Source organism: Rhea pennata, chromosome 6, assembly GCF_028389875.1.
Source record: "Rhea pennata isolate bPtePen1 chromosome 6, bPtePen1.pri, whole genome shotgun sequence".
In the NCBI taxonomy this organism is placed as follows: Eukaryota; Metazoa; Chordata; class Aves; order Rheiformes; family Rheidae; genus Rhea; species Rhea pennata.
The window spans coordinates 33,668,824-33,686,784 of record NC_084668.1 but is presented as its reverse complement, the minus strand read 5'-3'; the positions used below and the strand labels follow the sequence as shown (position 1 = coordinate 33,686,784).

At 46.0% G+C, this 17,961-nt stretch overlaps 1 protein-coding gene across 1 annotated transcript; it reads right to left on the bottom strand.

The window, feature by feature from the left end:
- Positions 1-9,008: 9,008 nt before the first annotated feature.
- C6H2orf69 (chromosome 6 C2orf69 homolog) lies at positions 9,009-12,144 on the bottom strand. Its single transcript, XM_062578359.1, has 2 exons — positions 11,839-12,144; positions 9,009-10,639 (listed from the first exon to the last, which is right to left on the bottom strand). Exons 1-2 carry the CDS (start codon positions 12,142-12,144, stop codon positions 9,800-9,802), a joined length of 1,146 nt encoding a protein of 381 aa, XP_062434343.1. The 3' UTR covers positions 9,009-9,799.
- Positions 12,145-17,961: the final 5,817 nt, after the last annotated feature.

Here is a 17,961-nt window from a genome sequence, read left to right as displayed (position 1 = left end):
TTGGCCACAGGGGAAATGATCACCATTTTCCTAGTTGATTAAGGTGTTGAGCAGGAAACCTTGCTTGTCACAACCACCGTGGCTGCCACAATACAGGCAGGCAGCATCACTGTAACTGCAGCTGTCCAGTATTTGCAATTGATGTACCTGCAAATCCAGCAGGCTACAGTTGTAGATTCTGAATGTAAGTTCTTAATAATGTTGGAGTAGATGCAGAATCTATTGGGAGCAGTATTTGAGATGCATTGTGTGCCGTATGAACGGGTGTCTTTCAAGATGGAGCCTATATGCTAATGGTTGTTTTTTGGCAGATTGTGGTGCTTACAGAAGTCTTGTAAAAGTAAAGCTGGGCATCTCACAAATAAGGCTGTTGTACTCCATTTAAAATTTTTATGATGTTGTGACTTGTGCTGCTTGGAGAATGCACAATCTCAGCAGTAGGTTCCTGTCACTTAGGTCAGTCTGCTGCTTCCAGCAGCGTTTTTGGAGAACTGTAACTTGTCAAAGGCTGCTAGACTGGATAGATAGGTTGTGTTAATAAAGCACAGAAAAATGTTACGCTCCAGACAAGCAGGGGCTTGCAACACTGTGCAAGTTATTCTTCTAAACCTATTCTTGGCAGTTTAACACAGTGAAAATAGTCTGCTGCCATGTGAGCAGGCATCATGCCATCTTAATGAATAGGCATGAATGTAACCAGCCAAGCGATCCTGATGGGCATCATTGTACGTTCTGAGGGCAGAATTTAAATCTGGGAACACAAATGGGTCTCTCGAAATTTCTTCTGTGATTAAGGATTGCTTGTGTGTACTGCAGAGACAGGGACTGTGAGCCCTAGCGTTAAGCTGGGGAAGTGTCTTGTCTTTGTCAGATAGGCAATGCAGAGGGCTGCCTATGAGTTGTTTTGTAGAGGTGTACAGAGCATATTCTTTGGGTGCTAGGAGTGAACAGGGAGGCTCAGAGAGTCTGCAGGGCTACGCAGAACCACGTTACTGCATTGTGCCAGCGTGGCTTTCTCTGTTAACTCTAACCACGGGCAGCTTACTATGCTAGCACGGAGGCAGTACTGTGCTCATCCCTCATTCTGCCATTTCTAGATCCTTCATTCCCAAAAGAGGAGGCACCAGCTTGGTGTTCTCAGGTGTTGTTCCCTCCCCCCCAACACTTAGATATAAATAAGGAAAAGCTTTATGGAGCAGCAAGCAGTGTAGGAGTGATCTGCCTGTGTCTCCACTGGTGAGGAGTGCCTGCTGTGCTTCAGAGGGAGAGGAAAGAAGCTGTTTGGGATACCAGGGGACAAGAGAAACTAAAAGGAGGAAAATCTTGTGGAACAAATGCATTTCAATGCTGTGTGACCTGTTAGTGCCATTAAGATTTTCAATATTACTTGTTCCATAGCATATATGTAAAAACCACAAATAAGATCCCAGGTTGCACCTGCCAACCCACAAGAATCCAGAATGCTGTGCTGATTATTTTTGAATCTCCTTTTTTGTAAGAGAGACTATTAAACACCTTAGACCAAATGAAGCCCTCTCATTGCTCAGTTGCAAGGTAAGTGTTGAGGTAGCCCAGTAGGAAAGCTGCAATAATTCTCTTGTTTAAACTAGTGAAGTTTGGATTAGAAAGTGTAAGAAGTGTTGGGTGGAAGAAGGCCACGCTGAATGAACTAGTCTGTAAGCCAAGTGCTATAGGAGTGGATCTATTTGCTTTTCACATCACTGGCTTTAAAATAAGGCTTTTATTTCATTTTTAGATGACAGTAAATATGGGCATCTCACCATAGTCAGATGGTGATAACTCAACCCTGTTCATGCTCCCCTTCTAGTGTCCCATGGGAAAACTCTGCAGTAATACTTGTTCCCTCTCCATTGCCCTTTCAGTTTTAAATTTCTCTGAGAAGATGTCAGCAAACCCACTAGAGGTGATGTAAATGCATCTTCTAGAAAGAGCAACAGGAAGTATTCCCTGCAGGTCAGTGAGAACAGCATAGTAGTTTTTTGTCAGTGCTATTCATTACACTTTGAGCCAATCTCTTCAATTTTTTATTTAATAACTGTTATAAAACATGTTCTGACATGCTATCAAAGAAGACGACAAGCAAACACGTTTCAAACTATTTTTTAAACTTGGGCATGATGTTATTAGTGATACAAATCTTGAAGTTACTATGTAAAAAATTTAATTGGCCCTTTCATGCCACTGTGCAACATGGTGTGGAACTGGAGCAGCGCAATGATGAATGAATGGTGAAATCATTGAAAGACTACCTTTGAGCTAACACAGTGAGAGAATAGTTGTAGCCATACTTGAAATATATTACTAGAATAACACAAAGTTAGAGACACTGATATTCCGTGGGAATTTGTCCTTTAGAGATGACTTAAAGCAAAATGGGATCACAATGGGATCACGGAAAACAGATGAAGCTGTGGGAACAGGCACCTACTGACAGTCTTAAGCATTCAAAGCCATCACTTCAAACAGTTTATTCAACAGAGCGGTTAGGTGATGTAGACTGTCCAGGACAGAAAGCTCAGTTAAGATAGCATTAAACATCGACAGTATCTGAAATCGGTAGTTTAAGCTTGGCTAGCCCCTAGCTTTTTATTACTTGTGACTGATGCTTTTAAATGTAATCAAGTTCATTGCAAACCAACATCTGGAAAGAATTCGGTATTTATTCTTGGTTGAGTGAAATACAAAGGACAAGTTGATTTCAGAAAGTATATATTTTATATTTTTCTTAGCATGGTTGCTGTGGAAAGAAATCAAAGGAAAACATTGATGTCAAAATATTCTCCTGTCAAGCTCTTAAGCAGGCCATCAAAAATCTGTCCATTAAGGAGTACTAAATTGGCCAAACAGTATGAAAAAATGAAGTAAAGATTTCTGGCAAGTGAATATCTAAAAGACAAAAATATTAATCCCATATGCCTATCTTTTAGTGTCAGTATTTCAATGGCTTATTGACCAAATTGAGAGAGAATGCCAGAAAACACAAGTGCAATTCAACATTCAGAGAATATTCACATTAATACCTGTACTAAAGACTGGTGCGCTCTGATGTGCTTCTCTCCAGGAACACCTTAGCCTAAATTAATATAGGCATCAAGTTAAATGCCTAATGTGAAGGGATTTGAGTTGGTCATGAAGCAGCAGAATATATTTGCAGTCTCTTTTAAATATGCAGGATTGAAACTACTTAGTTCGTTCATGCTGATAGTCCTGCAATGAGACTACTGATTCCAGGATGATTTTATTGAGAGTAGAGATTATATTACATGTGGCATGATCCCAATATACTTACAGCTTCCTGTGCAGACTTGATTTGTTTTTCCTCTGCCCAAAATGTGTTTATCACAACCTGAGGTGTTTAGATGTTTCCACGAAGGAATCACTAGTGTTGAAAATGCATCTTCAGAGACAGCAACTTTTACAAGACAATCTATGGAAACTACTGTCAGATGTAGGAACCAAAATTCCAGTATTAGTAAAAGGAAAGATGAAATCTTAATTCATTTAAATAGCTGTACAAGTTTGCAGCAGAAGTTGCACGTTAAGTTTTCCTATTTTGTTTGGGTTGGACTCTAGGACTGAGGATAGATTCTGATCTCCATATGTGGTGGTTCCTGAGAGCAAAGAGACCAGCTTACTTCCTTTTCAGTTGTTCGGATATGGTCCTAGTCAACATTTCTAAGAGCAGATTGAAAACATTAAAAGGACTGCTCAACCATATAAAATGTGCTGCTCTATGTGTTTGGACAAACATGTTCGGAGGCTATTGCTTGCAATAGTAAGATAGATCATAGTAATGCACATTTTTTTGCTGTGAAAGCATTTTACTTCAAATGTCAAGGAATATATGAATTGCTTAAAACTTCCATCATACAAACTCAATGTTTTCCTCGTGATGATAAATGGGAAAGAAGAGCTATGCAGGTAGCCTGTAAGGGAAGCAATCGCTTCATCTGATGCCTATAAATTGAATTCCTCGTAGTATAAATTGTTGGTGCGAGGGATGTGAAGAACCTTGCTTTGTTCTTCTCCAACACTAGTATATCTCGACTGTTTTCTGTATTTTGCAGTCTTTCTGTATCTTCTACTAGAAACAACTTGGCTCTCAAGTGTCAAGTTTATTCGGGGAAGCTAACAGTCACGACGAAGTGTCCTCAGAAAGCCTGCTGAAAGACGCAAAATCTATTCCAAAGCTTGAAGTGATGCGTTTGGCTTTTCAAATACCTGAGATGTCCATTCACATGAAGAAAATGCAGATGAGAATGTTTTTCCCTTTTGCTGTAACGAATGCTTTTCAAGTCATTTGCTTAAACAGAACTTGACACTTCCTGGGTTCTCTTAGAAACAAACTGAATTAAGCCCTAGTAACTCGGAATGACCACAAAGCCATCACTGCTTTATCACTCAGGCTAGGTTTAACTTAAGGCTCCTTAAGTCGAGCTTAACGACTGCCTCAAGCAGTTTCTCCTTGTGACTCTTAGTGATGTACAATAGCCACTACTGGGTAGGTATTACGTATATCTAACATAGCTATTATGTTGCTAATACTGAGTAAGTTCTGCTACTTTAATACAGTTAGAATTAATCTGGTCGGAAACAGTATGTCTAGCACTGGGAGAAGCACAGTGCCTGGCCCTGTCACATAGATATTAGATGATCTTTGACAATTTGCTTAATAACTTAGGATTATTTTACTCAAATAAGATGCTCACCTTGCATCTTATATTGATTAACAAAGTCAAGAGCTCAGTAAGACAGACAAAGCCATCGGAAGTAACTTTTTCATCTGCCATCCTTATAAAAAGGAAGCATTATTGTAAGATTAAAAGGATTCTGAAGTCAACTCCAGAGACGATTTGAAGCTCTCTTGCAGATTGCAGTCTGAGGCATCCACCTCTGCTTTTGTCCTGTATGGGGGTACCAGACAATTCAGGCTCTTTGAGGCAGCGATGTAGCTAAGAGGCCGGTGCAGAAAAGCACATGCAAATGCCAAAATTCTTCTGTGCTATCCTTTAGCTTCTCTGTTTCAGCTCACTAGAAAATAAGGACAGTATTTCTTACATTACCTAGGACTGGTACAGGTGAGTATGTTAACGTTAAGGATTGTGAGGCTCTTGGCTCCTATTGTAAGGGGAATTGAAGAACTGGTCTACACAGGTTTTATGCTGATGCAACTATGTTGGTCTCTAACTTAGCATTAAGTCAGCATGCGACACAATGAGTAATGTTACATTTATTAGAACACATATAGCACTATAGCTTATTTCAGTATTATCAAGACACAGTGTAACAAACACCATAGTCAGTACTATAGAATGATATATTAGTTATGCCAACACAATATGTAAACTGATTTAAAAAATACAAAACCTGTTGACTCGTCCCATGACTTTTCCAATACCACGAAACATGAGCCTATCTTTGCAGAATCTGTTACTGCAGAATCACATTTGCAAAGCAGTTTAAATTACCTGGATATAAAATGCTATACAGGTCAAAATTAGTTTTATAACTTCACGAAGTCTTTTCAAAGTGGCCATATAGAAGAGGATTACCCTCAAAAGTATGAAATAATAATAATAAAAACAAGGCTACTTGACAGGGATGAGACAGAGACATAGACACCAACATAGATGAGAAGGGGAAAAGCAATCATCTTCTGACCATGTTTAATGATACCTTGGAGAACCTGACTTCACAAGTCTTTCCTGCTGTGTTCCCATGTGATGTCAAATATGTCCAGTCATCTTTTTAACAGAGCTTTTAGTTATTTTGCTTATTTCATGGGTGCCCACTTTAGCACCCTAGAACCAGATCTCAAGAAACAGTGGATACACAGTTCCATCTGTGCACTGAGCATATGAAAAATAAGGCCTTGTATAATTTAAAATAAACATTCAGAGCAAATGAACAGTTGTACTTTCATCTCAGTGCTTCAACTTTCCACCTGCATAGAACAAATATTATTTATCTGCAGAGATGTCAAGATTAGATTAGAAAAAATAGAATTAGAAAAGACAACATTAGGTAAGACTAGAAAAGACAACACTATGAGAAGTGCTGGATGAGAGAAAAGGTGACATTTTCTTTCTGCAAATCAAAAAGGATCTGTTGGGAAAACATAACATGACATGTATTACTTTTATCTGTGAATATCCGCAATTGTAGCATCCTAACTTCTGAATGACTGACTTTGCAGTCATATTTAAAATAAGATCTATGAACATTTAAATACATAGCACTTATTAGTCATCTTTCTTTATCAGTAATAATGCTATTTTAGCAAGCTAGAACAGCTTACCATAAAGTGCTAGTGCTAACATAACGGAGGAACAGGACATCATCAGGGTGAGGACAAAAAAAATGTTCTTTTCAGCTTCTATCCATAATTACCTTTCAAAATTAGTGTCTGATACTGATTTATGCAGAAGCAGTTACAGAGATATGATTATGTTAGATATAGATAAGAAGAAGGTTAACTAAGTTGTTAGTATTTAAGATAAACACAAAGTAGTATCATTTAAGCTGTATGGACTGGACAATTTCACAGAAAGCCTTGTTTTAAATGGATTTTTAATAGAAGCAGCTTAAAACCTTTTAGACAGAGAAGCTGACATTTTTTGTATGAACAATGACTTGTCTAACATACATGGAACAAGCACGTAATATAGACTATACCAGCTAATACATACTAGCTTTTACTAAGGACACAAGGTATAACGTTGCTTACTCCATTCCAAAATAGAATAGCGTCTTGCACTAAGCCACTAAGTGGGCATGAGAACAGGAACTCATCCCACTTAACTTCAGGCATTAACATCTAAGTTTTATTATAAATTGCCTTTATAGTTAAGGGAAAGAAACCGGCCGCTCCAAACCATGATTCATTTCATCCTAACAGGAATGTTCACACCTTCACTTACTTCCTGCCAGCTTTCCCTCATAGGCGAGATCCCAGTAAGCTGTTTTACAACAGTAGATGCTGACTACATAAATACAAAGCGTGCCTTGAAGAAAAGCTGCTATGAAATAGGTGTTGATACTTTTTTTTTTAAACCTAGGTCTTCACAAACACCCACTAAACCATAATTCACAAACCTTAACTGTACATTCCTCATTTAACAATTTTACATTCATATTGGAGTGGTTTCACCCATGTGAAACACTATTTTCTACACTGTCTGCATATTTTATTTTTAGCATGCATTGTAGTGAATGACAGAGGCACATTCCAACACAGTATTACAACTGTTTCAAGAATAAAAACCAACCAGCCTGTTTTCCCTCTGAAATACCAAGTCTTACAACAAGATTAGTTTTACAAGAAAGTGCTTATTCTTCAAAGTAATGCAGCAAAACTTGAGCTGATTTTATTTAACATCTATTGCAAACCACCTCCACCGAATAGCTTAATATTTTCATAGGAGAGCCATCCAGAAACCTTTGAAGACAATGTCAGTATTTTAATAGTTATTTTCAAAAGCTTGCAACAACTCCTACTGTTTTGGCTGGCACTGAATTGTTTTGACATTGGTCTGTACATAATAATGTGCATTATTATTGGACAGGGCAAATTTTAGTGTTGCTCTGGTTAATTTTGAGAACATTGGCACTGAACTGAGAGGCAGCAAGAACAAACTTTTTTAAATTTAACAATGGATAATTAAAGATATTTTAAGCAATTTATAGGTGCTCTATTAAAAACACTATGTTAGGTGACCCACATTTCCTTTGCAGAAGGCAGTCTTCACATCTATTGCTTGTGATATCAAAAGGACAAAAAAAAAAAAAAAAAAGAGAGAGAGAGAGAGAGAGAGAGAGAGAGAAAGAGAGAGAGAGAGAGAGAAAGAGAGAAATACCCTTCCCTGAAACACGTAAGTTGTTGAAAGTCGATTAAGGAGGTAATCAATAGAGGGTTGAACAGAGTCTCCAAGAAAGATTTTAATAAAAGCAGATAGAACTGTATTTCAGATTATTTTATAAAATTGCAGTTAGTTTGTAGGTTGTACTTTTCTCCATAATTTAAAATAGATTTCTACTTTTGAAAGATAGTTACATTAGCTTATTACTAGCTACAGAATTCATTTTCACATTGTAAAAGCTACTTTTTGTATGCTGATTCCTTTCCATCACCCGTAATACTTTTATGTGGAGTATAAAAAAAAAGGTTTTAAGAGATCATTGGGCTTTTCTTATTCTTCAGTGATCATTAACATGTGCACATCCTCTGCAAGAGTTGCAAAAACACTGTCTCCAGTGAACCTTGGAAGTTTTAATGATGCCAAGAGAGGAAAGATGACCCAGATCCATCTTCCACAGTACAAAAGGAACAGGAAGCTAGAAGCAGGGAAAAGGTGTTGCTAAGCAATCAAACATTCGAATTAAGTTGAGTAAACTTTTTTTCTTCAGACTAGAGCTATATTTGTCACACTGTTCTGCTAAATTCTGTTTTTCTATCTTTCAGGAAATCCAAAACTATTAAACTACTGGATAACCATTAATAGCTGCAGTTGTCTTTAAGAGTCATTCTCCAAGATTGGTTTGTAGATAAAAGGAAAAACATACAACAGTAGAAGAGTTCCAGTATTTCCCTCTTGTGTCCACCTTGCAGTAACTTTTTTTTGAAGTACATTCAGGTTTTGAGCCTGAACTAGATGACATCTTCTGTATCTGATTTGTCTTGCCTTGCATTTAATTAGATGGTATTTTTTTTTCCTGTATCAAATATTATGCTCTGAAAATAGATTTTTGGGTGGCTCTAGAAGCAACTACTGCAATACATTTAAAAGCTATCATAGTTCTACAATCTGAAGCATTTTGAAACACCTACAGTCAACATATTTAAAACATTTTATGTAGTTTGTAATATGCCATATACTTATGGCTCGATTTAGATGAACACCAATGCTGCAGTTTGCAAAAAAAAAAAAAAAAAAAAAAAAAAAAAAAAAAAATCCTCACCAGTTCCAGAAGAGAAGGAATAAACACACTTCAAATTGCAAATACATGTAATTACTTCCAGTCCTTACAGAAGTTAGTCAAAGCAAGAGCAATATGCTGAAACAGCAATAAACTACACCCTTATGAATATTCTTGGTGACTTCATAGCTATATCAAAATTTTCAAGTTCCAGATAAAAAGGCTATTCATTATCAGATACTAAGCAATGAGTTAATGAAATTTTATAGCCACAGAAAAAGCAAAGTTTTAACAGGGAACAAAAGCAAATTGGCACTATTATTCCAAAAGTAAATATTGGTGACCTTCTTTTAATAGAAGAAATGTTACAAAACTAGAAGATTAAGTTACCTAATTAAAACACTTTTCAACAATGTATAACTAAGATTGCTCCAACAATCATCATTTTCTCTAAGCCAAAAAACTACTGCTTTTTCTGTTACTGACAAAAACCAAGTTTTTCAGACCTGGAAGCTTGTTAATAGAAGTATACAGACATCTGAAAATCTTCAGTACTTTTTAACTCCTGTTAAAGGCAGTATATTACTTCGGACATCCAGGGCTAAAAATTTTGCCAACAGTTTGAGATAAATGTTCACATAATTCTTCATAACAGTTTTGCCAGGAAGCAAATGACTTCATCTGCTCTAGATATGGGATTTCCATCCCCCCTTTTAAGCCACTGAAATTTATATACAGTATCTACTAAGAACACAAGACTGATTCAGTATTACTCTTCAGAGAGTGTCCGTTCAAAGTTGTAAGATCAAGATTTTACAGCGTCAAAAGTGCTTTTGCAATGAATACAGAGATATATACAGTCTCAAAATACTTCATGAACTCTGAAATGGTTATCTAAGGAGGGAACTTCATCTGCAAAATGTAGTTGATCATCTATTTCTACACCCAATTCTTCAAGTATCTGTACAAATTTCTCATGCTCTCTCCCAATCCATGATCTCATTGTATCAAACACCTGGTACGGTGTAACGTGAGCATGAACTTCAATTCCTGTTTGTGCAAGTTCTTTCAGCACTTCAGGGTAATTAACCCAAGTATTGCTTCCTCCAGAGTGACCACCATCCAACCAGTAGATTGCTTTTATGTTTTTTAAGAAGGCATCTGTATTCTTGTCTTTTTTAGCTTCCTTCAGCTCATACAGCAGCTGGTTCAAAACCACACAACCTTTACTGAAGCCAATCAAAGTAAATGACACTGCATCTACAGCAGATGGTATAATGAAGTTCACAGCAGAATTATTAGAGTATTCATAGTCTCTCTCTCTTTCTGTGGACAAACAGTCATTCGTTGTAGGATCAGACTGCGGCTGCGATTTACAAGCAGCTATCTTTGCATCCTTGTTGAAACCATACGTGCTCTTCTGCGACAACAGCATGTTCTGAGCAAGTCTGAATGCATTAACTAGCAATGCATGAAGATGCCTGAAAGCTCCAAAGTCGGTGCTATGCTCTGGTGCTCCAAACATGTTGCTTGCCACAAAGTTGTCATAACAACTGAATTTGTGCAGGTGCATTCGAGAACACTTTACAACCCAAATGAAGCTATTAGGAAATCGATGAGCAAGTATGGTAGCAACATTTTCAAAACTCCAGTGCTCCCACTGAAAGTTTTCTGGGTGGCATGACATGACATCATGATAGTTCTGAAAAATTAAAAAAAATGCATTAGTACATTGTGAAAACACATCAACTGTGTGTGTGTGGTGTAGGTATATATATTTATACACACACTAGACAGGAATATTCATATGGAAGGGCTGTGGCTGACTAACAGAGAAACACTCCATATTACAGAGGCACTTGCTTGCTAGGCTCCCAGAACAAGAAACAGTTTGTTTAATTACTGGCATATTTAGACTACTTATTCTAGCTTAATAATTTTGATCACATAAAATCACCACAATAAAAATAAGCAAATGGAGTTATTCATCATTTCTTGTTGCCTTCACTCCAAAGGAAAAGCATTATTCAGCTTAAAATGACAAAAATACATAATTTTGCTGCATTTTTTCCATCTACAGAAATATTGATTGATTTATTACAAATAATGGATTTAAGACTTCAGTAATTAGCTTTCTTCTATATACAGAAAAATATTTCTCTCATTCAGCCTTAGGGAGTGTTTATTCCTCTTGCTCACATCCATACTGGACACAGGCAGAAAAAAAACTAATCTCCGAATCACTAATGATCCTCAACACTGAATTCATCATGGCATAGAATATTCATTAGTGTCTTTTGCTAAGCACAATGCAGGCTCTTGACAAGCCATACCCAGGAATAATAATAAAAAAAGTGTTTTTTTTCTTTCTTTTTTTTTTTTTTTTTAAGGTTTTTTAGACCATCATAACCTATAAAGGAAAACCCCACGAGGCTCTGCATTTTTAGGTTACAGAGAAGGGAAGCCTTTCCCGCGAACAAGAAGACAGCACCTCCGCCTTCGAGGGGCGCTGGCTGTTGATACGGACTGACGGCTCGGAGCAGGCAGACGCACAGAGGCTGGCTACGCGCCTGGGGCAGCGCTCAGCGCTGTCACCCGGGGGCAGCGCCCCCGCAAGCCGCCTGGAGGGGCGGAGAGGCCGGGATGGCGGCGGAGCGGCTGCACGGACAGCCCCAGCCTTTCAATCGTGCCATTTTATCACCTTCGCGCCTTGGATTGCCTTTGACGAGATTTGAACACGCCAGCACGGGCGGGAACGCCGGTCTGCGCTATCGGCGCACGGGGGGGGGGCCGCTCCCGAGGCCAGGAGCGGCCGAGCCCCGCTACCCCCAGCGGCCGCAGCGGCCCCCCCCGCCACGAGCTTTCTGAGGCGCGGCCGCCGGCTCGCGGAGGCCCCCGTACCTGCACGTCCCCCGGGAAGTAGACGACGTGGTGCTGCGGCGGCTCGGGGCCGCGCCGCGCCGGCGGCAGCAGCAGCAGCAGCTCGTTGGCGCGGTGCGCCTCGGCGCCCGGCACCTCGGGCAGCCGCAGCCACGGCGGGCTCCGCCGCGACGAGAAGCCCGCGCCGCCGCCGCCGCCGGCCGCAGGCCCCGCGGCGCAGGCGGCCGGAGCGCCGCAGAGGCTCATGCTCCTGCCCAGGCAGCGGGCGGCGGGGCCGGCGAGCCCCCGCAGCAGCCAGGCGGCGCCCGGCGGGCAGCGCCTGCTCATGGAAGCCGCCAGCGCCGCGCCGCAACGCGCCTGCGCGCCAACCGCCCCCGCCAACCGCCTGCGCCGCCTCTGCCTATCGGCGCCCTCGCACCCGGCGGGGGGGAGGGGGGAGCGGTGGCGGGGGGCGGGGCACGTGCTCGCCGCGCGGCGACCAACCGCTCGGGGGCGGGGCAGCGCGCGCCTAACGGCCGCCTGCTTCAGCCGTGACGTCAAACGGGCGCCTTTAAAAGGAGCGCGGCGGGAAGCAGCGACCATTAGGCTCGTGTGGCGGGTGGGGGATTGGGAGCGCGGCGTCTCTTCTCCCTCGGTTCTGTCAGGACCGAATTGTAGGGCAGCCTGGGCATCTTAAAGCCTCCTTTTACTTCTCCTTCACTGTGGCTCTGTGCAGCAACATCCCTTCAGGCAGCTCACACAGCTGGGGTCATATGTGCTCTTCTTGCCTTTGGCACTGCGATGGTGCTGTGAGGAGCTAGTGCAGCTGCCAGACCACTGCCATCAAAGAATAGTTGAGGTTGGAAGGGACCTCTGGAGATCATCTAGTCCAACCACCCTGTTCAAGCAGGCTTTCCTAGAGCATATTAAGACAGGTTTGCATCCAGGCAGCTTTTGAGTATCTCCAGAGAAGGAAACTCCACAACCTCTGTGGGCAACCTGTTCCAGTGGTCCGTCACTCTCACAGGAGAGTTCTTCCTCGTATTCAGGCGGAACTTCCTGTGTTTCAGTTCGTGCATGTTGCCTCTTGCCCTGTTGCTTGGCACCACTGAAAAGAACCTGGCCCCATCCCCTTGACACCTTCCCTTAAGGTATTTGTAGATATTGATAAGATCCTCTCTGAGTCTTCTTCAAGCTAAACAGACCCAGTTCTTGCAGCCTTTCCTCATAAGAGAGATGCTCCAGTCCTCTAATCATCTTTGTAGCTCTACGCTGGACTCTCCCCAGTAGTTCCCTCTCTCTTGTACTGGGGAGCCCAGAATCAGGCACAACACTCCAGATGCAGCCTTATCAAGGCTGAGTAGAGGAGCAGGATCACTTCCCTCAACCTGCTGGCACCACTCTTCCTCATGCAGCCTAGGATACCACTGGCCTTGGCCACAAGGGCACATTGGTGGCTCATGGTAAACTTGTCCACCAAAACTCCCAGATCCTTCTCTGCAGAGCTGTTTTTCAGCAAGTCAGCCCCTAGCCTGTACTGGTACCTGGGGTTATTTCTCCCCAGGTGTAGGACCTTGCACTTGCCCTTCTTGAACTTCACAAGGTCCTTTTCCACCCAGCTCTCTAGCCTGTCCAGGTCTCTCTGAATGGCAGCACAGCCTTCTGGTGTATCAGCCACTCCTCCCAGCTTGGTATCATCATGAGACTTGCTGAGGAGGCACTCTGTCCCCTTATGCAGGTCATTGATGAATAAGCTGAACAAGACTGGCCCTAGTACTGACCCCTGCAGAACTCCACTAACTACAGGCCTCCAACTAGACTCTGCACCACTGATCACAACCCTCTGAGCTCTGCCTGAGCTCTCCCCAAACCATTGTTAGGTGTAGTAGAGGTAGCAGTGCTCAGTTAATGTCTCCACAGTCTTCACTTGAAAACAGTGCTGAAGGGTTAAATCTGAATGCTGAAACAAATGCTGAAGGGCAGCACAACCCTCTGGAGCCTCAGCCCCTCCTTCCAATTGTCAACCATCAGCAAACTCGGGGTAACTGAGGAGTAAGTTGGACAGCTTTGGAGCTAGTATTGATGCCTGCGTTACACCACTAGCTACAGGCCTCCAACAAGACCTTGCACCACTGATCACAGCCCTCTGAGCTCTACCATTCCACTAATTTTCAGTGCAGCTCACTGCCTGCTCATCTAGCCTACACTTCCTCTGTGCGCCTAGGAGGAAACACTAGGAAACACTGTCCAAAGCTCTCCTGAAGGCAAGGGAGACCACATCCAATGCTCTCCCCTCAGTTACTCAGCCAAGCATTACAACAGAGAAGGCTCTCAGGTTGCTTAAGCATGATTTCCGCTTGGTGAACCCAGGCTGACTGCCACTTATCACCTCCTTCCTCTTCACATGCTTGGGGATGGTCTCCCAGAGGAGCTGTTCAGCACCTCTGCAGGCATGGTGGAGAGGCTGTCCGGCCTCTAGTTTCCTGGGGCCTTCTGCTTGCCCTTTTGGAAGACTGCAGTGACCGTTGCTTTCTTCCTGGCCTCAGGCACCTCAGCTCCTCATTGCCAGGACCTTTCCAAGATGATTCCGAGTAGCCTTGCAATGCTCTCTGCCAGCTCCCTCAGCACTCATGGCTGTATCCTAGCAGGGGCCATGGACTGTGGATGTGCAGTTTGTTTAAGTGATCGCTTACCACATCCTTCTACAGCCCAGGAACGTCTTCCTTTCTCCAGATTTTCTCCCCACCCTCCCAAGAGAAAGGTGCCTTGCGGCCAGAGAGATTGGCCAGAGAAATGAGAGGCCTCAGCTCCAGCACTCTCAGGCCTTCCCCTTCCAAAGGCACCAAAGTGCCTTGCCTCCTCAATGGCCTTCCCTCTCTCCCAGCCCGTTCTGCCTGTTGCGGCCACCAGGCCAGACGCGTGTGGCCAAGCTGCTTGCCACTTGGCCACAGTCCGCCCAGAGCATGGAAGGTCTTGGGCAAGGTCTTGCCAACAGTCACCGCCAACACAGCCCCACTGCTCCCCTCCCCCAAAATAGCCCTCGCAGAAAGGCAAAGCAGGAGCAAGCCAAGGGAGACATAACGCAGCTCCCAGTGCAGTAAAGAGCAGCTGACAATTTTATTGTCTGGGGCTCTGTTGTTGCTTGGAGCTGGCACACGGCTTGTCCAGTGGAGTCTTTAGGGCCAGCGGTAGGGATTTGGGGACCGGCGGAATAGCCTGGAGTGACCTGGTCTTCTCTCTGGCCCCATCCCAGCTGACGGGCTGCGGGTCTCGGGAGCTGTGGAGCTGGAGGTCGCTGCCAGTTCTGCCTGGCTGCTTGTGCTGGGTCCGACCAGCTCTGGCTGCGCGCTGCAGGCTGTGAAGGGAGGCAGGAAGGTCTGGAGCAGGGCCCCAGGCCCCCGGGGCTGGAGAGCCCTGAGCGGTGCCCCCAGCCCTCCGGCGGGCAGAGACAGTTGGCCAGTGCTGCCCTGAGCACCTGCTTCCAGGCCTGGCCTGGTCCCTGGCCCCAGCCCGCAGGCTCCTGTCTGCTTTGCCTCTTACTGGGGCCCAGGCCGACACACTTGTCGCATTCCCAGCTCGCAGTGGCATTTGCCAGGCCTGAGCAGCGCCGATGGGCCCCTTCGGAGGTGCAGGAGGAGCACAGCAGCAGCTCCCACGGCCTGGCAAAGCAAACAGGTTGGTGGGTTGTGGTGGCAGCTGGGGCAGGCACTGGTGCTGGGAAGGCACCACGGGACCAGAGCAGGGCAGTGCCTGGCACAGCTCTAGTGCCACGTCCCTGTTCCCAGCGCCCTTGGGGAGACCAAGAGCCCATGCAGAGCCCCAGCAACACCCACCACTGCCTGCAGGACCCCTTGGGCAACAGCACTGGTGTGGGCAGCCCCTGCCCTGGCAGCCCCCTGCCAAAGGGCTGTCCCTTTCCCTCTGCCCCGTTCCCACCAGGGCGTCCCTCCACCTCCTTGCATAACCTGCGGACACCGAGAGGACGGCAGCTGTGCCGCACTAGCCACTGCAAAACTGCTGCGTGGCTGACGTACCCGCTTGGCTCTGTCTGCTCCCTGCCTCGCAGGCAAAGGCACTGGCCGGCATCGCTGCGGCTGCACAGCTGGTACAAGTCCCGGTAGTGCTGCCTTCCTCCGCCGCTGATCTTCTGCAGGGGAAGCAAGGGAAAGTCGTGAGGCTCCCCTGCCCTGGTGTCAGGCATGCGCAGGGGCTCTCCTGGCCCCCCGTCCCACTGCAAACTCCCTGGGGAAGCAGGGCCCAGGGCTCGCTGCAGACCCGTGGGCTGCACTTGCCTCAGGAGTCCTTGGGGCAGCACCACGCTGGCACCCTTCTGTCTCAGGAGTGGGGCACATGGGCAGCAGAAAACCAACCTGAAGGGGATTGGGATGCCCATTTCAAACATCTTGGGCAGAAATTTCCTGCAGTTTTTATACAGTGGGCACCGGAAGCAGGAAAAGCTGGCATGCACACTGTGTCCCTGCAGGAGACGCACGCAGTGTTAGCAGAGTGCTGCAGCTGGCCACCACAGAGCCAAGGAAGGGCCTCCAATCTGCATGCAGACCAGGTGGAACCAGGCCCCTTTGCAGGCCAGGCACACCATGGTGCTGTAGGAGATTTAGTCATCCATGGGCTTCAGGGAGATGATGCATGTTGTTTCTGCTTGGGGATGCGCCAGCGCTGTGTGCTCCAGGTGGTGCTCCCAGCAGAAGGACCTGGGGGAGCAAGGAAGTCAGGGTCGAGGCCAGGAAGCACCAAGGCCTCGCACGCTGCCACAGAGGAGGGCAAAAGGGTGCCATGGAGCCCTGCGCAGCCTGGCCCTGGCAGCCGCTCGCAGGCGTTGCAGCGGGGAAGGCATGCAGCTTGCTCGGCTGCTTGGCCAGCGCTGGCATGGGGGCGTCGCAGCAGGGCGGCTGTGGCGCCGGGGCCGGCAGCCCTTACCTGTAGGGCCCAAAGAACTGGGTGATGCAGCTGTGCTTGGAAGCGCACGGCAGGTGGAAAGTGCGGCTGCAGCCCTTGGCCTGGCAGCTGATGGCGGCGCCCCGCTCCCGCAAGCAAAGCAGTGCTGCAGAGAGCACAGCAGAGCCGTCAGGCGTAGGCCCTGTGTCTGCACGGCCAGCCCCACACCTCCTGCAAAGGCCAGCTCCCATCCCGCACAGCCCCCTCCCCACGAGGTTGCTGCCTCCACTGGAGCTGCCAGGGAGCTCCTGGGAGCAGCAGCATTGCCCAGAGCTGGTTGGAAATGCTGGTGGTTCTTGCTCATTCCACAGGCTAAGCTGCCCTGAGCCTCTCCACGCACAAACCTCCCATCTGTGGCACATTGTCACCTTCTGCGTTGCACTCTTTATTTTCCATTTGATGTCCATGGGCATGAACCCGCAGACTTCTTCTTTGCTGCCACGCTGGAACAGGGAGCTGGTGAGAAACTGGAAAACACAAAAGAAGTGCAGGAGCTCAGTAGGTGGGTGGGGCAGGGACTACTGCTGGGGGTGGGGGGCAGGAAATCTGGAGGCAGCCCAAGGGACACTCACCAGGCTGTTCTCATGGACACAGAGCTCTCTTTGCTCGTGCTTCGACCCACAGATGTCCGCAGCACTGCATGCATGCTGGAGAGGACAGAGCAAATGCCACCACCACTGAAGCACCGTGCCAGGGCCTGGGGACACACCCCTGAGCAATCCCCAAGGCCTTGATCTATCTCAGCCTTGCTGGCAGAGCAGTCAGGGCCAGAGCTGCTGCAATGATGCTCTGGAGTTTGCAGAAGATGGGGAGAAGGCCAGGCGGGGGGTCTGAGCAGGCGCCTGTGCCCAACTTGGGCACTCCTGGCTCAGGAGAGAACAAACTCTGCAGCAGGACCTAGGGGAGCTCCTGCCTGCCCCTGCCACCGCTCACAGACCGCTGTGACACCACCTGTGCCGGGCTGCAGGCTGCAGGAAGCTGTGGGCATTGACATGGCGCCCTCACCCTTCTCCTGCGAGTCAGGAGCCTTTCGGTTCATCGCGAGCAGAGGGCCAGTCGATGGAGTGCTCTGGAGAGCCCTGGCCACCACAGCGCTGGGGTTTCTCTTCCACACGCTCCTCTGCTGACCCTGAGAGAGAAGTGGGGCCACAGTGAGTTTCCAGCCCGGCCCCCAGAGCCCCCAGGCAGGGGCAGACACTTGGCCCTGGG

Bases quoted from the DNA above. Each gene is read 5' to 3' on its own strand.
- C6H2orf69 (XM_062578359.1), bottom strand. From the start codon at position 12,144: ATGAGCAGGCGCTGCCCGCCGGGCGCCGCCTGGCTGCTGCGGGGGCTC. The intron at 10,640-11,838 runs GTACGGGGGCCT...TTAATTTTTCAG, and splicing joins ACTTCCCGGGGGACGTGCAG to AACTATCATGATGTCATGTC.